The sequence below is a fragment of the Lissotriton vulgaris genome, chromosome 1_2, assembly GCF_964263255.1.
Source record: "Lissotriton vulgaris chromosome 1_2, aLisVul1.2, whole genome shotgun sequence".
Lineage (NCBI taxonomy): Eukaryota > Metazoa > Chordata > Amphibia > Caudata > Salamandridae > Lissotriton > Lissotriton vulgaris.
In genome coordinates this window covers 689,072-712,312 of record NC_141686.1, presented here as the reverse complement: position 1 = coordinate 712,312, position 23,241 = coordinate 689,072, and the positions used below count along the sequence as shown (strand labels likewise).

The window sequence follows — 23,241 nt, the reverse complement described above, 5'->3', positions numbered from 1 at the left end:
AGCTTGGGGGGACGAAGTAATATGTTGGGCCATGGCAGAAAGAGAAGCACTTCAACAGGAGGAATACAGAGGGCTGTGTAAAAGCCCATTTCAATGGAGTGGGCCCATCTGTTGGAACAATTCAAATCCGTTAATTTTAGAAACAGAGCTAAAGCAGAGCACATACATGCCGGCTGACACGGACAATCCAAGCACTGAGCGTATGGAAAATTCGGAATAAGGATATTATTATCACAGCATAGAAGCTTGGAACTCTACCATATACTCTGCTGATCTGACATTGAGATAGACTTGAGTGTGGACGACATATTGAGCCCTTTTTTTTTTATGATTGAGAGCCCTGATGAAGGCAGTTTGGCTCATGTACTGATGACGAAACATGTTTTGGCTACGAATTGTGTTTGAAGTTTATTCAGAGAACTCCAGAACTGAATTATAACTTACTGTGACGATGGAAGAATAAAGAAATAAGGAATCACAACCAAAGAACACAAACACTTATTTGTACCTTCATTTGAATGTTGTGTTGCTCAGGTACCATTTAGATATAAAGCAGAGTTTGTGACGTAAAATATTGGGCATTAGATTATATGGAAGTTTTTAATACTTTACTCAGACAAGCGCTTTGTCATTGTCTAGTATTGCTTCTAGAGTGAGCCAAGTCCATCACAAATGAAAACAGGAATGCTACATAGTGGAAATAAGAGAGCATCAAAGTACTTTAATAAACTGCAGCCATATACCCATTTTAGGGATCTACCAAGTAGATACTTTACCGAGTAAGGTGTCTTCAGGATGGAGGTCAATGGGAGATGGAGACATGGGAGAGTTGATGGCATTCTTGCCTTCTTCCTGTAGATCACTCACTGTGAAGAAAAAAACATTCAACATTGAAGGTTTCTTAGAAATTGTTACAAGTTGCACAGGTCACAAAGGGACAAAAATTAGCACAACAAAGAAACTGGATGTAATAGAAGCCTGAAATTTCAACAGAAAATACAATTTTATTTCAGTGCAAAACTCGTTTTCTGTTGTCTATTTTAGAACCAGGTTACATCTTGAAACCTAACATATTGCATGCCTCAACCAGGCTGCAACTGTTTCAGGGTGCAGCATAAATACTTCATGCTTTATAAAAAAGGCCAACAGTGAAAAGTGCACTCGAATGAATTGTACATGCAGGTCAAGAAGAATAAGTAGTGTTTATTAAAGACACACCAGCCACAGCATGAGCAACAGGCTTCTATTTAAAATATCTACAAACAAAGATTCATCTTTCCATGTCCTCTCATGGAACCATCACTCCGATGGTTCTAGAATGTAGAATGTTAAGAAGCATGGGAGAGATACCACACAGATTCCTTTTTTACTGAACTAAATAAACGGAAACCTAATAATACAAAACTCATAACTAAGCAAAGAATGAACAAAATAGGATAACAGACACTGCTATGAATACTTGATAAATTATATCAACTCTTTCGTAACAATCTTTAAGAAATCTCAGAGGCCAAGAACGGTGACTTCTTTCTCTTCGTGCCTCAATACCAGAGTTACTATGACTAGTATCACACCTATTATAACTGGTATCCCCTCCAACACCCTTCTTCTCGCTTTTCAAACATGAACCATTGGGTACATCAACATCCGTAATGTCCACACACAGTCCAGCACATTTTGAAACTCTTCTTAGATTCCAAACCCTCCCATCCTGGGTTTTGACTGCATGTGGAACTTTTGTACTACTTTCACAGACCTGGTAAAATTTGACAAGTGCCATTTCCAGTGGGGATGTAACTTTCACCAATTCCCCAGCCTTTATTTCCAAAGGCCTAGTGTTGTGCTCTTCAGCATACCATTAAAAAGAGCACAAAAGTGGTGTTTTATCCCATTGCTCTCCAAAAATACTTGCATTTCCTGTGAACAAAACAGTACTCCATTATCAGTAAGAACGGACATAGATAGCCCTCTCAGAAATGCTTCTTCTATAACCTTGATGACACTCCTGGTGCAGATAATGTAAATAACAAGGACCCCCTGTTCAGAAACTTAATTCACAGTACAGGGAAATAAACAGTGTAAACAAATTGGCTAATGGTCAACATAAATCAGGGAAGAAAAGTAAAAAAGACACCAAACCAATAATTAAAAAAGTATGACATTTCATTTAATTAATCCACCAAAAATCCATGTTTAAAAACAATTAATAAAATACAAAAATAATACACAGTAAATTTGTTAAAAACAACTAACTAATGCAGTATTCAATATATCCCATACAAATTTTTTTGTAACATAACATCTATTTTGTGGCAAACAGGTAGTATTGTTCGACGCGCGTTTCGGCGTTGTTTAGAACGCCTTCTTCAGGAACCACAATGTTATCTGAAAGATATATTAATGCAAATAGAAAAACAGGAATCAAATTATTGTACATAGATATACAAAAGTTTTTTTCTACACAAATACAAATTTCTCAATTAATTAAGGTGTCTAGATTACTATAGCTCCCTGCTTGTACAGCAGAATATTACTGTACAAGGAACAAACTAACAAACTATTTTTTGAGCAGCAAAAAATTCCATCAAGAAGAGAACAGAAATAAAGGCAAGGTAAAAGTATGAAAAGCTAGATAGCTCTCAGAGATGTCACAAAAGTGCAATACATGGGCTCTGTAGATATATGTATAGATAACCCATGAGGCTAGGGGTTCCTTTAAGATGTTTAGACTATTGGTAGTAATTCCTCATATCAATCCTAAAGTTCACTTACCAACAAAATCGGGAGTAGTAAATGCAGTGGATATAGCCCATATCGATCAAAGTCTTGAGGAAACAGTATAAGTTTCTATTAAGAACATATAATGGTGAGAAAATATATTAGAATAAAATAACTGATATGGGTATCAACAAGTGAACAAAGGAGCGGTTTATAGTCACAGTGTCAAGGTGTATTTAACTGATATGTGGGGGTATCAGCCAATACTCTGTATTATACTGCAATGATCTTAATCAAAGGCATGCATGTGCTGTCTGAAATGAGCGAGCCTGGCTGTCTAAGCTTCACAGTAATATGATATAGAGGAACAATTAAAACAACTAGCTGGTACAGACGAAGCCATTAAGAAAATAGAAGAGTATAATAGAGAACTAGAATCTTTTAGTAACTACTTAAATAAACGCAAGACAGACAAACTTAACAAAGATAAAAGATTTTATACAGAAGAAGTAGCCTATCCCTTTTTAAACAAGGATTTCTATCAACAAAACCACTACACAGACGAATCTAGGAATACCCAACAGAGAGTTAATAACTTTACCGACTCATCAGATTCTGAAGGTGAAGGTTCATCAGGAACCTACTATGAATCAGATGGAGGTTTTAATTCGTACACGAATTCCAGACCTCAAAGGCGGCCTTTTTTATCGAACCGTGGGCCTCAACGGGGACGCCCGAGAGTGAGATTCCAAAATCAGGGGCAATCCAGAGGGAATTTCCAGATGAACCAACTCAGACATCAAGCCCAACATCAGCAGCACCAACAGCAACAACATCAACAACAGGAACCCCAGTTCATAAGGGAGACACGAAACAGGCAATACTGGGGACAGGGAACATAATTCCCATTTTCAATTTGTCCTCCAGCGAATTACATAAATCTAGTGAAGCTCTTCTATCTAAAGGCCTCTCATTCGTACCACACACATTTGTCAACATCTTCGAGCTTTATAGAGATGTTATCTCTTTTTTCAGAAAAATTAGATTGAGAAAATATTTTCAGGATAAAGAAGATAACACCTATGACATAACTAAACAAAAACAGAATGAGATTGCGCTCCCTTCTTCCTTTACCCCTGGGCTGGACCAACTAGGGCCAGAGGTGGCCACATTTGAATTGGTCGTTATGAAAAAACTTGAAAGATCACTCAAATTTATTCCTAAACCACCTTACAATTTGAGTAAAAATGAATCCCTGGCACTGAAGAAGCTCTCTGACAACAAGCAATTAACTATTAAAGGAGCAGACAAAGGTGGAGGAATTGTTGTCTTGAACTCCACTGATTATGAGCGCAACATGAATAAGATGTTGAATGATAGCACTACTTATGCAAAGATTAATCTTAACCCCATCACCAATATAAAAAAGAAAATTAGTACTCTAACCAATGAAGCCTTGTCCAATGGGGATATCAACCAAAAAGATTTTGACTTCTTGAACCATCACAAAAATAAAACAGCCTGTATTTACGGTCTCCCCAAAATACACAAGAACTCGGAGGATCCCCCGTATAGACCCATAGTGTCCACTATAGGCACTCCAACTGAACCCCTCTCCAAGTTTGTGGACCATTTCCTTAGACCCTTTATCCCTAACATCAAATCATATGTGAAAGACACTAGCCATATGATTAACATAGTGGAAGATCTTGATATCATGCCAGGTAGAGATATATTAGTCACTCTTGACATCGAATCCTTATATAGCAACATCCCTCTAGACGAGGCCATCAGAGCCACAGATTGGTTCATTGACAAACACCATATTACGTGCCCTAAAAAATTCTTGATTGATTGTCTTTTCATTGTTCTCACGGAAAATGTTTTCCAATTTGGTGAAGATTTATACCGCCAACAGAGGGGAGTCAGTATGGGGGCATCTGTGGCTCCGTCAGTAGCTAATATTTACATGTCCCGTTTCGAAGAGCAGTTTATAGACAACGAGATAGCTCCTTTCTTCGAATCCATTTCCCATTGGTCCAGATACATAGACGACATCTTTTTTATCTGGACCAATGGGAAAGACTCCCTTTTGGAGTTTTTAGAATGGATCAACCTAACTGATAGCAACCTCAAGTTTACCGCTCAATTTGATGAAAATCAAGTGGAATTCTTGGACCTATTAATCAGAGTCAACAATAGAAAATTAGAAGTTGACCTCTTTGTTAAACCTACGGCCCGAAATACACTACTACATTTTAGTAGTTTTCATCCTAAATGTCAACGTGAGAGCATTCCGTTCTCTCAATTCTTGAGAGTGCGCAGAAATTGTTCGAACCTAACGGACTACGGCAAGAAGGCAGCAATAATGCGCAAGAAATTCTTAGAACGTGGATATCCACACAGGCTCATAAGAAACTCGTACAAACGTGCCCGTTTCTTTGATCGAGATGCTTTGTTGAACCCCAAAGAACGTTCAACAAACGCCCAACTAGTATGTATAACCACCCATTCGACTTTGAACGACCGAGTCAGACAAATTATTAATGCCAACTGGCATATCCTAAACTGTAACCCCACCTGTGAATCAACTCTGCCGAAACCATTGTATGCCTACAAAAGGAACAGAAATTTAAAAGATAAAATTATTCACTCGAAGTTCAATGGCATCAATACCACCTGCTCCCAAAGATCATTGCTGACCAACCTACCTATTCGAGGCACTGTCCCGTGCTCTTCTTGTAAATCATGTGCTACAATCTTGGTTGGGGAAACATTGACCCACAATGGCTACACAACAAAAGCCATGGATCTATGGAATTGTAAAACGACCAACGTGGTCTACTTCATTAGCTGCCCCTGCGGCCTCGGTTATGTTGGCGAAACCTGTAGATCGATCCAAACCCGACTTACCGAACACAGATCGGCTATAAAAACAAAGAAAACTAATGCCCCTTTGGTCAAACATTACATTGACAACAGTCATAAGCCAGAAGACCTCAATTGGCGAGTCCTGGAAAAAATTTAAACCGCGGACAACAATGGAGGTTGCGCCATCCGTAAAAAAAGAGAAGTGTTTTGGATTTTTGTTCTGGACACTTACAAGAGAGGACTTAATAGCGAAATACCCTGGGAAAATGCTCTGCAATAATTTTAACATTCCAGTCGTTGAAACTCTGTAACTTACCTCCCATGCCAACTTACGTCGTTACCATAGAAACTAGAGATCTTTTCGCTTTGAAAGCTACATACATAATAGGTCGGATCCATGTGAAATCAAGATTTAATAAACTACCGTAGACCCTAAGTAGCCAACGTCGAATCACATGTTAGGTTATCCAACCCCCACACAAGTATTCCAATTGTTGACACCAACATGAGCAATAGTAATCTATTGACTGTGGGTTTACTTTTAATTTTATGTAGATTAGGCAATATTCCTTACCCCCTGGGTGTCATGTTACATCTATCATCCCTTTGGTCCTTGTGACCACACAATTATAATTTCCTTTGTACATATTTGATTCGAGTAATCTAACAAGGCACGTCTTCTATCCCGGCTGTCTCGTCAAATTTGTCCAGCATCAAAATAGTTTGAACATTATTGGGTTTGGACCCCTACTATGCCCTCGTGAAGGTGTGACTTCATTCACCACTAGGTGGGGTTACTGTAGTGTAACACGGCATAGACGGCTGTGCACCTTCAGGCCCCCCCCCCTTCCTATTATTATTAGTATTATCATTAATTTTAATGTTATTTGCTGTTTGCCCTGTTATCTAATTTGCCCTCAAGAGGGTGGGGCAACATTTATCACCCGGCGGGGTTATTGGAGTGCAACCCGGCACAATCGGACTTCCATCACCTGCCGTCCGGTTTTCTCATTCCTTGCCCCGTATGCCCGTTAGTTTTTCTAGCTTCTTGTATCACGTCCACATACTCGGTTGGTACAATATTCACACTTTGCCGCACCCGTGGGACAGCCCAAATAAAACTCCCCCACACCCACGTGGTATTCATGGGTGTGTGTTTTTTCCAACATTTAGAATAATACACCTTTAATGGGGCGTCACCTTCCTCCACCAACGTCACCATTTCACCGCACACAGGTGTATTCAAATACACCCGCCAACGCACACATCGAGTTATCCATTTTACACAACGGCTGCGGGACGCCAGCAGTCTTTTTCAGCACGGGTCCCGCAGGTTGCAGTTAACGGATATATCAATACCGTTAAGGTAAGAAGCTCGCTGCTTCACTCATTCTGTTCACTTTTAGTGCCGAGGTTCCTTTACTTTCATTTAAAATAATTCTTTTGTCTCACATAGAGAAAACAGGAATTACCCTTCCTATTCCGATTTCTAACGGCACCTCTGACATATCGAAATCGGCATTCCTCTTTTAGTGAGAGAATTACGAACCGCCCTGAAGGAAGCCTGCATTTTTAATCTCGGTAAGACAACGCTCTGATTGCCACTCACTCAGAACTGGCTAGCTTTCTACATGGTTACATCGTATCTATTAAGGCGTCTTCTCTTTGTGTGTTTGTTTCACAGTCTGACGGATATACCATTTTATCTACGAACACCTAATTTACCGGCCTTATTACTCTCGCTACGAAAATACAGCTAGCAGTTTTTTCCGGTAAGCTTTGCGTATAGGATCTTTATCTACTTGGTAGAATAAATAACTTTATAAAATAGATTAGAGGACACTATTTTGGGATATCAATTGGCGAATTCCCAAGACATGATCTGCCTTGCTCTTTATTCAGGAGTCTTTATTAACAACATCGAATATGTTACTTAGGAATGACTATAAGGTGCATTATGTATATCCATCCAAATGTTTAGGTCTTTGTTACTTAATACCGTGCCATTAATAATACTGCAGTATTGTTCATCTATTCCTAGAAACTGAAAATGGAGGCATTACATGCTAGATAGACATATCATCTATCCAGGCTAGTTGCGTAAGAAGCCATCCACATCACAAAATTCATTTTCTGACCGTCCTGGTAAGCTCTTTGATCTACCTTCCTTCACATTGTTGTAGTTATATTGGAATCGATATTAAGACAGATATTTTCAGTTACCATTATGGTGCTCCTCCAGAACATAGAATTATAAAACATGAAATACTAGGTGAAGCTTTTTCTCATCTGTTCCTCTATATCATATTACTGTGAAGCTTAGACAGCCAGGCTCGCTCATTTCAGACAGCACATGCATGCGTTTGATTAAGATCATTGCAGTATAATACAGAGTATTGGCTGATACCCCCACATATCAGTTAAATACACCTTGACACTGTGACTATAAACCGCTCCTTTGTTCACTTGTTGATACCCATATCAGTTATTTTATTCTAATATATTTTCTCACCATTATATGTTCTTAATAGAAACTTATACTGTTTCCTCAAGACTTTGATCGATATGGGCTATATCCACTGCATTTACTACTCCCGATTTTGTTGGTAAGTGAACTTTAGGATTGATATGAGGAATTACTACCAATAGTCTAAACATCTTAAAGGAACCCCTAGCCTCATGGGTTATCTATACATATATCTACAGAGCCCATGTATTGCACTTTTGTGACATCTCTGAGAGCTATCTAGCTTTTCATACTTTTACCTTGCCTTTATTTCTGTTCTCTTCTTGATGGAATTTTTTGCTGCTCAAAAAATAGTTTGTTAGTTTGTTCCTTGTACAGTAATATTCTGCTGTACAAGCAGGGAGCTATAGTAATCTAGACACCTTAATTAATTGAGAAATTTGTATTTGTGTAGAAAAAAACTTTTGTATATCTATGTACAATAATTTGATTCCTGTTTTTCTATTTGCATTAATATATCTTTCAGATAACATTGTGGTTCCTGAAGAAGGCGTTCTAAACAACGCCGAAACGCGCGTCGAACAATACTACCTGTTTGCCACAAAATAGATGTTATGTTACAAAAAAATTTGTATGGGATATATTGAATACTGCATTAGTTAGTTGTTTTTAACAAATTTACTGTGTATTATTTTTGTATTTTATTAATTGTTTTTAAACATGGATTTTTGGTGGATTAATTAAATGAAATTTCATACTTTTTTAATTATTGGTTTGGTGTCTTTTTTACTTTTCTTCCCTGATTTATGTTGACCATTAGCCAATTTGTTTACACTACTCCTGGTGCAGATACCAGACACAAACAATCTCTGGCCATCTTGAGTCTTAATCTACTAGAACCAAAACATATTAAAGGTGACTTTACCAAAGGAAAGACTATTAATATCCACTGCTATGTCCATCCATGATCCCCCAGGAAACTGTTGGTACTGCATGGTTTTCTAGCCAGGAAAATGTTATCTTCGTGACCACATCATTCTCTATCACTAACTAGCCTCTCTAATTGTGCATCCATTACAATAAGGTTGGACTGGGATGCGGCCAGAGTGATTACTAGTGGCTGATATTAAAGCAAGCCTTCCAGCCATCACTTTGTTGCACAGTTTAGTGTGTTGCCCTAAGTGGGATGGATATCCCATGCACACCGATACTGGAACTAAGTTATACCTGGATCAAGAGCCCTAACTAGGTCAAAACCGGTCCTGGGTGACTTCTGTTGCAGTTTAGGAAGGCCCTGGCCTTGCAGCTCAGGCTGGGTTTGAGCAGAGTAGAGACTGATCAGTATATAGCTGGGTCCAAACTGAGGTGGCATGGTGTGCAAAACAACAATGGACTGGGGTGCGGCCCAAGTGACTACTAATGGCTGTAATCAATTCAAGCATTCGATCCATCACTTTTTTGTATACTTTAGTAGGTCAATGGAAGTATTACCTTAGTCTTTCTTCCATTTCAGAGATCTCAAAATGCCCCTCATGCTCGATCTCCACATCCAATATTTCACGAGAGATATTGATAATCAACTTGGCACCTCTAATTAAACAACTATCTACCTCAGCCAACTCCACTCTAACCATCCAAAAAGTTATTTTACCCGCAATCCATTCCTTTAGGGTCCCAACCCTCAAGTAAGCCTTCTCTTCACTCCTTCCCTTAAACTACGCTCCCTTACAGCACATACATCCCTGTTGACCAATCGTTATTTCTTCTCATTTCCACAGTTTCTCCCTCAACTACAGAATCATTTACCAACCTAGGCAAACACCCAGCAGTCCTGTTCTGAATTCCAGGTATATAATAAACATTAAATCCGAGTTACAGAAGGTTGATAACCCAACATCTAATTCTGGTGGACACCACTTCCAAAAACATCTTCACAACTAATTTGAGCGGCTTGTGGTGTATATGTACTTTAAATGTGTTACCCCAACTAATTCTCTTGAACTTACTCAAAAGCCATAAAACAGCCGGGGACTACTTCTCTATGACAGAGTAACTAACTTCTGCCCCTAACAGAGGGCAGCCATCTTGGAATGTTATTTTGTGTACTTCAAAAATGGCAATTGAGTTGCATTAAAATTCAGTGCGACTGCTATCCTGTAAGTAACAATCCAAGATGGCTGTCCACCACAGTTCTACAAACAACTGCGAAGCCAAGATCTGTGGCGAACAAGCACTGGGAAGGTGAGACCAACTGACTTTGCTATAACTTACTTTTTACATGTGATTATTTGCTTCTGCATGCTCAATTGCTACGTGACTTGACAAAGATGTTTAAACATACATTTGATGGTATTTTATCTGCAATGCATTACATGTATAACACACACTACAAAATTAACTCAAGGTGAATAGAACCTGTCCATTCATGGTTAGATTACACCAAAGTTCTGCTAGTAAATAGCTAATGCTAAAAGTCACAGCAGTTTATGGTAAATGTTTAGATATAGTCTCAAAGATGACTGCAAGGTACAGTCAACTGTCGGACCTGGAACTAAATGGCCTTTAGAAACCACCTGCATTGATAAAAAGGAACGACCAGAGGGTAGTCTCTTTCTTCAAAGAGAGGACAGGCCGCCTCCACTAAGTGCGATAAGTGGAACCATGGTTTCAACCAACCGTCCTGTCTTCTTCTAATGTGCTCTCATCAGCAGAGGTGCAAACAGTCCGATTTTGCATTTGTGCTGAAAACCACTTAAAAAAAGATGGTCGTACTGTTCCACTCTGCAACGACACACCTAATTAAGGATGTGCCAAAAAAGAAATCGAGACACAGCACCCATTGTGTAATTTCGACCCAGTAATGGGATGGGTTTTTTTTAGGTTTAAAAAAAAAAAAACTGGGTGGGGCAGACTCATCTTTGCTTCAGCTCATAATGTCAGGGTCAGCCCTTCCACTTCTCCCACACCATTCTGCCACCCCTGGTGACAGAAAGACAATCTGCTACAAGGATGTACAAAACAAATGCCCAAATAAGTATATACCCCACCCCATTATTCTTTTAGACACCAATTCCTGCTGTCTAGTGGTCTTTCTGCCACATGAGACGAAGACTGAAGTTGGGCCCTATGACCCCCCCCCCCCAAACCTCCCACCCACCCATTAAGAAGACACAAAGATTGCCTTGGAGTGTAGGGTGTAGACCAGTAGCAGGAAGGGCAAGCGCTGCTTCCCATTCAGTTTCTCATTATTTTTCCTGGCAGTCTGATGGGTTCTCTGCCCTCCCTGGAGTGGGCCGATAGGAAGTAAACCCCCAACCTGCCCAGTCAGAACATCAGGAAACCTATGAGATCATCAGTACAAAACGTAATCATGAAAGATAAATATAATATGTAGTGGATAGGGACAATCCCTTTAAAACATCAGCTCATCTTCCCCGATCAGGGGCAGATTGAGGAATTAACCACTAATCTGCCCTCCCCAGGGGAGCAGAAATTTCACCACAAAACCAAGCAAAAAAAGTAAGAAAAATAATGGGATGCCAAGCCTTTTTGTCATTCAGTGACACTCGCAGGCACCAGACAGAATGTATGCCCAAAATGGGAAGACAGAATGTGAGTTTACTTCCATTTGCCAGCCCATGACTTAATTGCCCAAATAATACCAACTTCCATTCACTTGCCATGCAGAGTGGCTACGAAACTAGGCCTCTTGAGAAAACCAAGTGTGTGTTGTCCCAATACAAGTGATATGAATGAACCAAAACAATAACCATGCGAAGTTCACATTGATACTACATTGATTTCATAAGGTCAAAGTGTTGACTGCCTCGTGTCCAGAATGACAAGCCCCACAAACAATTTGGGACCTTTTTTATATCAGGGAAAGGGTGAGTTTGCGGAGTGGTAAGACTTTTGTTAATTCCTACAGATTCACTTCAACTTTCCCCCTCAGAAATGTGAAGAAAAACGTATTTTAACCAAACGTTGAGTTGTGCAAGACATTCCGAGTAAGAAAAATAGCTGGGATCCACGCCAAGTCACACCACCCTGGAAGTCTGGGGCTGGTAAGCTTCTGTGGGTACTGGGCAATCTTGGGCCCAAACACGCCGCTACCAGCATCCCCAGAAAGATTGCAAATACAAGGCTAAATCTTGCTGTCACCAAGTTGCATTTTGGGGTCCTTCCTGTTGTGGATGATAGGCCCACTCACTCAAGTAGGTTACTGTTTCTATATGGAGAAGTGTGTGAATGAAGAATTGTATATGATTTGTTATTATCTACTGAGTTATTTCTTGAATTTCTCTCCATATATTGTTTCCAAAGCCAGGTCAATTTAATAACTGGGTTAGTCCGAAGGTTGTGGTCTTTTTAATGCAGGCATGCTTTATTGTACGCTTATAGTGCAACGTTTGTATCATTTCATTATTTCCATTTATAATTGGTCTTTGAGTTTGGGTCCTTGTGTACAGTAACAGAAGAGAACCTCTGTAACGTGTGGGTCAACTTGTATTAACATCAGCAGAGCACCGTAAAGAGTTTAGGCAACAGAATTACTCGTGCTGTACAGACTGAACTGTGTTAAAGTCATATGTGGAGTTGGTCTAGGCCCTCCTGCACGGGCTACAGCAGGTCAAAATGCAGAGGTCCATGCCTTGTGCCGGTTGACTTGAAGACCACATGTTGAAGTATTGATTAGCTGCATTAGTTGCTGGTAATAGAGGTCAATTTAAATCAGTCTGCAATGTACACGGTGGGTTCAGTAATACAGTCCACCTCGAGGGTACAATAATGAGTGTTAGAAGGGTGGGTTGGCTGGGTTCCCTCCCAAAAGATATAGCTGGTGACCTAGTACTCGTTAGATTTAGGCAGAGACACATTGTCCCGTACCTGCGTACCTGTGCACCCCAAGTGGGAAACGGCCCAATCTCCGTCTAGGATTTGCATGATTTTTACCCTAGAATGCTGTGCATCCCCGCATCTAGTCTAAAGGTAGGGTGCAACATGTTAATGGGCAGAGGACTCCTTGTATTGAGCGGCCGTAGCTTTCCCACTTATACCCGACAGGAATCATTGTTTCATAGTCCTAAGTATTGGAACCCCTATTAATTGCTCTTTGATTTAATCTTAGCCTGTGAAAAGTACGCTATAATTAAGATATTTATCCCCACAGGTTGGGCAAAAGTTTTTAACTTGCAGATATTATGTGTTATTGTATGTATGTTTTTATCTATAACTGATTTTAACTGTACGCTTTTATGATTTTTAAACCAAAATCGAATAAAGCTATACTGACTGACTGACAGTCCACCTACAGGCACGGAGTTACAAGCTTTACAAGTCAACTACGCCACTGGGCTCAGTGTCTTGAAGCCATCTAATGGTCTTGTGGTGCAGCTGTAGCGCCCTGTGCTGCTCCTTTTCAAAGCAAGGTGCCAGTCACAAAAGTGCTAAAGGTTCACATTTAAAAACACGTCAAACATCTACACAGAGTTCTCTCTTTAAACATTCAGCCTCTACTGCTGTGGAAGTTTTCACAGCAGTGGTAGGTCTGCAGGAATCTTGTATTCCTGCAGACCTACCACTGCATCATCTCCTACGCTGACGACACCCAGCTGATCCTCTCCCTCACCAACGACCCCACCACCGCCAGAGCCAACCTACACGAAGGGATGAAAGACGTCGCCGACTGGATGAAGAACAGCCGCCTTAAACTGAACTCAGACAAGACGGAAGTCCTCATCCTGGGATCATTACCCTCCGCCTGGGACGACTCCTGGTGGCCCCCGACCCTGGGCACCGCTCCCAAACCAACAGACCACGCACGCAACGTAGGCTTCATCCTGGACTCCTCCCTGTCGATGACCAGACAAGTCAACGCCGTCTCATCCTCATGCTTCATCATGCTCCGCAAGATCTTCAGATGGATCCCCACTGAAACCAGGAAGACCGTCACCCAGGCACTCGTCACCAGCCGACTGGACTACAGGAACACCCTCTACGCCGGAACCACAGCCAAACTTCAAAAAAGACTCCCAACGCATCCAGAACGCCTCCGCGCGACTCATCCTGGACATCCCCCGACACAGCCACATCACCGGACACCTGAGAGACCTGCACTGGCTCCCCGTCAGCAAGAGAATCACGTTCAGACTCCTCACCCATGCACACAAGGCTCTCCCGACCTGGGCCCCAAGTACCTCAACGACCGCCTGACCTTCTACACTCCCACCCGCCAGCTACGATCGACCAGCCACGCCCTCGCCACGCATCCGCAGAGCCACCGCCGGAGGAAGATCCTTCTCCTACCTGGCAGCCAAGACTTGGACCTCCCTCCCCACCCATCTACGGCGAACCCAAGACCATCTCTCCTTCAGGAAGCAGCTCAAGACCTGGCTGTTCGAGCAGTAACTTACCCCTCTCCCCCAGCGCCGAGTAGCGCGCTTTACAAATGCCGTGATTGATTGATTGATTGATATTGGACTATGGTCAAAGCTTTATGGGACCAATTATTAGGTTTCTCCATTTGTTCAGCTACTTCTGGAGGCTTATTATTGTGCTAGGCAATTCGTAAAATGCCACTCTTGAAAAGGGTTCAAGCGAGATCTCTACAGAAACCCATTACATTTCAGAAATCTACATTTGAAAATGCAATATCTTATATGCTCTCACCTCCACACCCCAACCCCCACTTGTGAAATCAATGTTGATTGCCTCCTAGAAAACAAGCATTGGCAAGGCCAATAGGTCTCATCTATATAAGAGCTTTTGGCTTTGCCAATGTGTTTTAGCCATGTTGTTCACCAGCATGGCTGCTGTTCAGGATGGCTGAAAGTTAATGGCATAGAAGGTAGTGGGGTATAGAGGAATATTGAAGACTGGAGTAGAGTATTGTGGAATGGCAGAAAGTGCTGTGTATTAGAGTGGAATAGAGGGGAGTCGCTTGAAGTGGCATAGAGTAGAGTAGACTGGTGTAGAGTACATTGCAGAGTATAGTGGCATAGAGACTAGTTGCATTGAATTCAGTGGCGTACAATGCAGCTTCAAAGATTAGAGTGGGGAAGAGTGGAGTGGCATAAATTTGAGTGATGCAGAGGGCAGTGGTGTAGACTAAAGCGCCGTAGAGAGCAGTGGCACAGAGTTCAGTAGAGTAGTGCAGAGTAGAGTAGCATAGAGTTCAGTGGCAGAGAGTAAGGTGTTGCAGAGCAGAGTGTCAGAGTGCAATGGGTAGAGTGCAGTGGAGTAGAGAGCAGCGGCCTAGAGCCCAGTGATTTAGAGCAGAGTGCAGAGGCATGTAGTGCAGCTGTGTCGATTGCATTGGCTTAGAGAAAAATGTTTAAGAGTTGCGTGACGCAGGGCACAGTGGCATATATTGGAGTGATGTAGAGTGGCCCAGAGTGGAGTAGACTGCTGTAGACTGGTGTAGAGTGGTGTAGAGTACAGGGGTATGGAGTTGACTGTTTTAAAGTAGAGTGAAGTGGCGTAGAGTGCTGTAGGGTGGAGTGAGGTTGTGTAGAGTGGCATAGAGTGTAATGACAGTAAAGCTGTGCAGAGGCAGAGTGCAGTGGGGCAGAGTAAATTAGAGTGACATACAGTGGATTGGTGTACAGCGCACAGGCATGGAGTTGAGTGTTACAGAGTAAAGTGCATTGGAGTAGTGTGTATTGGCATAGAGTGCAGTGGCATAGAGTGCAGTGTTGCAGAGTGGCATAGAGTGGAGTTGTGCAGAGTAGATTGGTCTGGCCTAGACTGGAATGGTGTTGACTGCAGTGGCGAAGAGTGCATTGGCGTAGTGTGGTACAGAGTAAAGTAGAGAGGCGTAGTGTTAAGTGGCATACAGTGCTGGGACGTAGATTGGAGTAGTGCAGAGTGCAGTGGTGTAAAGTGGAGTGGTGCGGAGCAGAGTGCACTGGAGTGGAGTGGTGCTGGGTAGAGTGCAGTGGTGCAGAGCAGAGAATGCATGTTATGGTAGCACACTGCTATTACAGACAACACATTTTCAATTGAAATGACCATTACATTTGCCCAGACATACAGCTTCAGTAATAAAACTAGACATTGCACAAACAAAAAAGTGTGGAAATTGCATCACTTAGTGTAATGATTTGTTTTGATCATATTAAAAGTATTTGTTTAACTTCATAAATGACAAATGTGCTTCATTTGTGTTCCTAATTATGGTATATTCCAAAATACTTACACAGTTCATTTAAATGTTATCATGTGCTAGAAAAATCCCCTTTCCCACTCCCAGTATCCAGCAAGATTGTCACCTAAATCCGCTCACTTTGTAATCAGAGAAGGAGAACTAAACAAGAACCCTCAGAAGACAGCGCTTGACATTTGACCTTAGTCTTTGAATGCAAAGCAAATGTGACAAGATAAGAACATAATTGAAAGGCCTGTTTACAGAAAGCGAGTTTGTGGAAGAATACAGAAAACACGGTTTAGGCAATGGGAGCGACAAACTGAACCTGGAGAGCCTAAAGCAATAAATCCAGCAAATAGAAAGCCAGAAAGTGTGAATAACAGAGCCAATGGCAATCAAAGGATGGAATGCATTTGTAGGTCAACTTTCTTAATGTACCCAAATGTCTTTAGCAAACCAGACAGCTGTGGCAGGGGTTCACAAAAAAACGTTTTTTTTACAATTTACATTTTACAAAGTAGTCTAGCCAAAACTGTGACTTATTATTTTGAATGCAAAACCAAACAAACCCCCACAGCTGCCAAGAAACCCCAAGTCATGTAGGACACCTTTGGCCAGTTTTAGATTTTTATCTAACACATCTTTGGATTCTAAAACTTGTAGTGGTACTTTTCTTTATAAATATTAGCATAAAAATCCGAGCATGCCAAACTGCATTTGGATAAATTATCGGGGCTAGCACAGACCTATTTGAGATCTATGAATCCCTGATTCCACTTTCACTTCAAAAGTCAGCAAGCACAAAGAATCAAGCCAGGACTCTATCTTGGTGATGAATTTGAAACTACGTGCGGAAACATTGAGAAACCATAACGCAAAATCATACAATATATTGCGTAAGGCTGCTTAAAATTTGTATATTTGGACACCTGTGTTTCAATATAATACTCAATATTCGTGAACAACACTGACTCATATTTATTCAAATGCAGAGTTTAGAAGTATATATATTTAGAACGTCTTAAAAAGAATGCCTGGGCGATTTTTCTCCAGTGCGTTACATTTTTTACTTTATAAGTAGTCCACAATGATATATCTATAGAGCAATATTAAACATATGAATTAGGCTTTTTATACTAGGCCACCTCCGAGCGGACTTGTTTGTTTGTGTTGCCAAATTCTGTTGTTCAGGACAGTGAGGTAAAAGGACATGAAGTTGTTTCCCCAGGATCACATACGTTGAGCAAGTGTATTGGAGAAGATAAGACTATAGTCCAGTTTTTCTGGTTACCCATTCTGAAATCTGCTCACAGGAATTGCCTCCTCCTGTCTCTGGCTTTACAAATAAGGACAATGCCTGGCCATAATGCTATTTTGAGTGCTACATTGTTACACAAAGCATGATGCCTAGCCTCAGTCTATCCAGTGATATGTGGTCAGGCCCGACGCTGCATGTCTGATTTAGTGAGTACGTTATTGGAGTCTTAGGTCATATTGCACAGAAGTGAGTCATAACCTCACACACAAATGTAAACAAGTCACACCCATGTGCAATATGACCCAATAGACACATTCAGGCTATTAACCAACTACAGGGTCTACGGCACCATGATTTTCGATGCAAATGACATTATCAGAGATGGTTGATAACTACTCCGCCCTGTACACCTTACGAGCATCGAAAAAGAGATGAATATAATCAATACTATGATCGGGTGACTCTGGCTTGGATCGAGTGTCCATGCACATATTTTATTTTAGAGAAGCCCCTCACCCTAGAGGAGGTTAAAGCAACAATAGCGTGTAGGGCACCTGGGGAAGGGGTGTGACTCAAACTCTGATCAGCCGCTATCATAAATATACATTGATGATAAAATGTAAGACAAGGTACTGGCCAAAAGGCTTTCCCTCAATGCTCATTTTGCATATTTCTTGCATACCCCCAATATATGATGCATATAGTGATACATGTGTGCATCCTACACATCTTGGGACACTACTGGTTCAAACCCCGAAATGCAGACAAGTGGAGATTGACACAGTGCCCAATACACAACTAGCCCGGATGAAGATTTGGAAACGACTAAACTCCCCAATCATCTATTTGCCCAACCAATCGATAACCCAATTCCCTGCAATATTGTTCACATGTAATAAAGCACTTCCACGGATGGCACAATAGTTAATAACCATGCTCAGCAACCTCTTTCGAGGGGGTAAATTCCTGGACTGCCCGACTGAAGTGGAGGGAGCCACACCTTCCCCACTGGACATTTTTACATACTACCCCCTCCGCGCAGTGTGTAGGAAGTACCACCCACCCTTTCCCCAGGAATCCCTGTGTCCACCAAACTGTCTATGGTCCTGGATATCTGAAAGTCAAGCATATGATGATCAACTCTACTACTCTAGGCACGCAGAGACCCAAAATTTCCAAACTCCGCACTAGAGCCCAGTGGTACACTGATTTGGGTGTTGCCATCCGAGATATAGGATGGGCGAATGGTTATGGCCAGATAGAACTGTCCCTCAATAGGAGATTGCACCTCATCCACTTCAAGTACATTCACAGAACTTACCACATCCCCCCCGCCCCCAAGCTGTTTCTCCACTAGTTAAGAGAAACCGCTCACTGTGTTAGGTGTGGGGAGGCATAGGCGGTTTTCCTGCACCTTGTGTGGAGACGCAGGAGGATGGCCACATACTGAGACGAGGTGGACAAGTCACTATGATGTGGTGGGCGAGGTCAGGGCCTCGCGCGCAGCGCTGACCAAAGGAAGAGACACACACACACAGAGTAGTAGGGTATGCCGGAAAGACCCCGAGCGGTCTTCCGCGCTTTTAATATATACCTCGGGGCGGACCCGTCCCGAGGGCGAGGGCGTGCATGTGTGTGTGTGCATCAATGTAGGTGAGAGGCCGGGTGGCTCTCTACATCCCTCCTTCAATTTAGTTCACAAATAAACGTTCCCCACACTGTGGGTAAGGGGAAGTGCATATAAAGTCTCGGAGTCTTTGGCTTGGCCCAGGATTGGGCCGCAGGTGGTATCTGTGGTTGGTCCGGGCAGGAGACTCAACAGCCCCGGCCGGGGTTGTTGTTTCATCTCGGGAAGGAGAAGTCCCCCTAGTTGCGTCACTGCGGGGCACACCAAGGTGACGCCTGTCTTCTCCTGGCTGGTCACGGCTCGGGAGGGGCACGGAGTTTTGGGCCCCTGTTCTTCCATCATCCGGACCACCTGTGCCGACATCGATGGCTTCGTCGGCTTCCTGGGGGGTGCCAGCCGGCACTCCTATTCGTTTGAAACAAGACACATTCCTTGTGACAGTCTGGTGGCCGAGGCGGGCCGTCACCATTGTTCCTTGGATCTTCTCCACGACTCATCTCTCCGGTTCGAACGGGGTTCTAAATTTCCACCCAGGGTGCCGATCTTGTACCACAACCAGGTCTCCTTCTTGCAACCCTGGGTTTCTGGCATGCCTTTTTTCGCTTGCTTTCTGGTTCGTGACTGTTCTCCTTGCCTGGATGGCATCACCATCTCTCTCTTCCGGGGTCCATGTAGAGGACGCAGGGATGTTGCCTCTTGGAGCTCTTTTGAACAGGACATGCGCCGGTGCGCAGTGAGTGGTGCTATGCGGGGTCTGTCGGTATGCGCTCAGAAATTGATCCAACGCAGCTTCCGGATCTCTGCCATCGTTGACGGCGATGCGGAGCGCCCTGTTGAGAGTCCGCATGAGCCTCTCCACTTCGCCGTTTGCTTGCGGCCACAGCGGTGTGATCTTGCGGTGTTTTATCCCTAGGCTCTCCAGGTATGTTTGGAACTCTCGCCCTTGAAAAGGGGGTCCGTTGTCCGACTTCACCTCCTCCGGAAGTCCCATAGCGGCGAATACGTGGTCCAACGCTTTCTTGACCGGTCCAAATGCTGTGGAGGAGAGCAGCTCCACGACGGGGAATTTTGAAAATGAGTCCACGACGACCAGCGTGTGTCGGCCGTCCGGGAAACTCCCGAAGTCTATGCTCAGCTGGGTCCAGGGTGCTGTCGCCGCTTCTTCAGTGATGACTGGGGCTGGGGCCGGGTCTGACCCCGTGATGGTGCAGGCATGGCACGAGCGCACCATCTCGTCCACCATGCGATCCATGGCTGGGAACCATACTTTGCTGCGTAGTCTGGCCTTTGTTTTGGCAGTTCCTTGGTGGCCCGTGTGGGCGATCACGAGGGCCTGTTGTTGGAGGCTTGCTGGCACCACAATGAGATGCCCTCTCAGTATAACACCTTCATCCCCGACGCTCAATTCATGGCGGATTTGCCAGAGCTGTTGTCGGGCATGGCTAATCTCCGGACGAAGTCATTGAGCTCCTTCCAGAAACCTCGTCCAGCTTCCCGTGTCCAGGGCAGTCTTGACGCGGATCAGAGTCTCATCTTCAGCGGTGGCTCTTCCCATCTCCTGCAGGGTGAGGGTCTCCGGGCAGGCAGCCACAGACACCATGTGGACGAACTCTTCCACCAGCAGGCTATCCGCCAGTGGGATTGCTTTTCTGGTGACGTCCGGATGCCTGGACAGATAGTCCGCTGGGTTGCTGGCGCCGGGCCGGAAAACTAGGGTGAAATTGTATCATTGTAGCTGTACGGCCCATCGTTCAATCTGCGGCGGAGCAAGCCTGGAGGACCCGGCGAACAGGGGCAGGAGTGGCTTGTGATCGGTCACGATGGTGAAAGGTTGGCCACAGAGATACAAATGGAAATGTTGGCAGGCCCACTTGATGGCTAGCGCCTCTCGCTCAATTTGAGCATATCGCGTTTCAGTGTCCGTGAGAGCCTTGCTCGCATAGGCGACAGGTTTCCAGTCGTTCTGGCCATATTCCTGCAGTAGAACGGCGCCGAGGCCTACGGGTCTGGCGTCCACGACCAGTTCGGTCCTCCTGCGTGGCTGGAAGTAAGCCATCGTGGCCTTGTCCAGAAGGCTCGCTTTGATTTCCTGGAAGGCTTGGTTTGCTGCGCCAGTCCATTCCCACTCATGGTCCTGTCTAGTGAGTGCGCGGAGTGGCTCGGCCAGGTCGGCTAAGTTAGGTATAAATCGGCCACAGTACGTGGCCATCCCGAGGAAGCTTCTCACCTCGGTGGGGTTTCTGGGCGTGCTGGCATTCCGGATAGCTTCCGCCTTCTTTGGGTCAACTCGGAGCCCTTCGCGCGTGAACCGGTAGCCGAAGAAGTCCACTGTTTCTTGGTAGAACGAACACTTTTCCTTGTGTAGGGTTAGTCCATGTTCCTGTAACCTCTGTAAGGCGGCCCTCAGATGTGCATGGTGTTCCTCCAGCGTGTTTGAGTAGATCAGAATGTCGTCGCTCAAGTTGATGACCCCACTCAGCCCGGACAGAACTTCCCTTATCGCATTCTGAAATACTTCGGCCGCCGATGACACTCCAAAACTTAACCTCTTGTATCTCCGGAGTCCGACATGTGTGGAGAAAGTCGTGATGTATCGGCTGGTCTGATCAAGTTCCAACTGGTGGTAACCCGCGTTGAGATCCAGTTTGGAGAACCACTTCGCCCCGTTGAGGTCGGCGACGATGTCGTCCATAGTGGGCGTGATGTGGCGCTCCCTTTTCACGGCAGTGTTTGGCAGCCTCATGTCGACGCACAGCCTTATGGCACCAGGCTGCTTGGGCTTCGGGGCAACCACCAGTGGAGACACCCACGGAGTCGGTCCCGATACCTTCTCGATGACATCGAGGTCTTCGAGCTTCTTCAGCTCCTCTTCGACCTGAGCGCGGAGGTTAAACGGCACTCTTCTATGATGCAAGGCAACGGGACGGATGGTGGTGTCTATGTGTAGTTTGATTTTCTTGTCTTTGAGCTTTCCGAGGCCGCTGAAAAGCGCAGGGAAGTCTCCTAGTATGGTATTAGCGTGTGATTGGTGGACTTGGTTGGCGAAGAAGACCAGCCCGAGGTCTTCCGCTGTGTTGCAGCTGAGTAGCGTCCCTTTTTTTCCTTCAGTTACATGGAATCGGGCCTCCGTTGTGTACTCTCCATTACGAATAGTGGTGCTGATGACACCGCGTAGTGGCATGGGTTTGGTGCCTCCATACGTGTATATCCGAGCGTTCGTCGGGGCTAGTGTGGGTTTAGGCGACATCTGTTCATACTGGTCCGAGTCCATGACATTCACGGAGGCTCCGGTGTCAATCAGCGCTCTGATCTCAGATCCTTCCACAGAGATCGTGCACATGGGTGGTGGTCTCTTCCGGGTGGATATCCTGCTGACATAGGATACTACATACACTTCATCATCTTCTTCGTCCTCATAGTACGGCTTCCGTTCTTGGGCCTGCGTGTCGGGCGGCGGGTGTTCTTGTTCCAGCGACAGCTGTCTCACTCTGGATGTTATCGACCGAGATCCATGTCCGCCTCGCGCCCTTTGGGCGTTGGGCCTGTATCGTCCTCCTTGGCATACCGCGGCAAAATGGTTGAGCCTGCCGCACTTCGAGCACGTTTTTCCTTTCGCGTTGCACACAGCGGTCGCTGCATGGTCTCCCCCACAGTAGGCACACTGAGCGTCCCGGGTCTGCCACTGTCTAGCTCTACCTCCCGCCGGTCTCCTCTGTATCGCGTCAACAGTTTCTTCTTTAATGGGCGCCATTTTGGGCGCGGCTTGCGGGGCCATAGGGGACCGGAGCGCCAGCTCCATTTCGTCTGCTCTGGAATTCGACAGTTCATGGGAGCGGGCAAGGACGAGAATGGCATCCAACGTGATGCCCGGTTGTCTGAGGATTAGCTTCCGTAGAAGGTTAGATTTGCAACCTACTATGATCTGGTCCCTGATTTCTTCACGTGGTTCTGTAAACGGGCAGCTGCTTGCCAGCCGGCGCAGCCTCGCATAATACATGTCCACTGATTCGGCCTCAGTTTGCCATGCCTGCTTAAACTTGAACTTCTCATAGTCTGTGTTGACCTGGGGGTCAAAGTGGGTATTCAGCGCGGTCACGGCCGCATCGTAGTCATCGTCCTCGCCGGTGTTCGGGAGAGACTCGAAGAGGTCATAG

The 23,241-nt window shown here is 44.3% G+C and overlaps 1 protein-coding gene across 3 annotated transcripts in view; it reads right to left on the bottom strand.

Moving 5' to 3' along the window:
- Nucleotides 1-23,241, bottom strand: part of PARVB (parvin beta) — a 543,452-nt gene that overhangs the window by 298,881 nt on the left and 221,330 nt on the right. For all 3 annotated transcript variants that reach the window (XM_086952727.1, XM_086952729.1, XM_086952728.1), the window contains exon 2: nt 777-866. In XM_086952727.1, the coding sequence (XP_086808853.1) occupies nt 777-866 (90 nt within the window). The remainder of the gene's footprint in view (nt 1-776; nt 867-23,241) is intronic.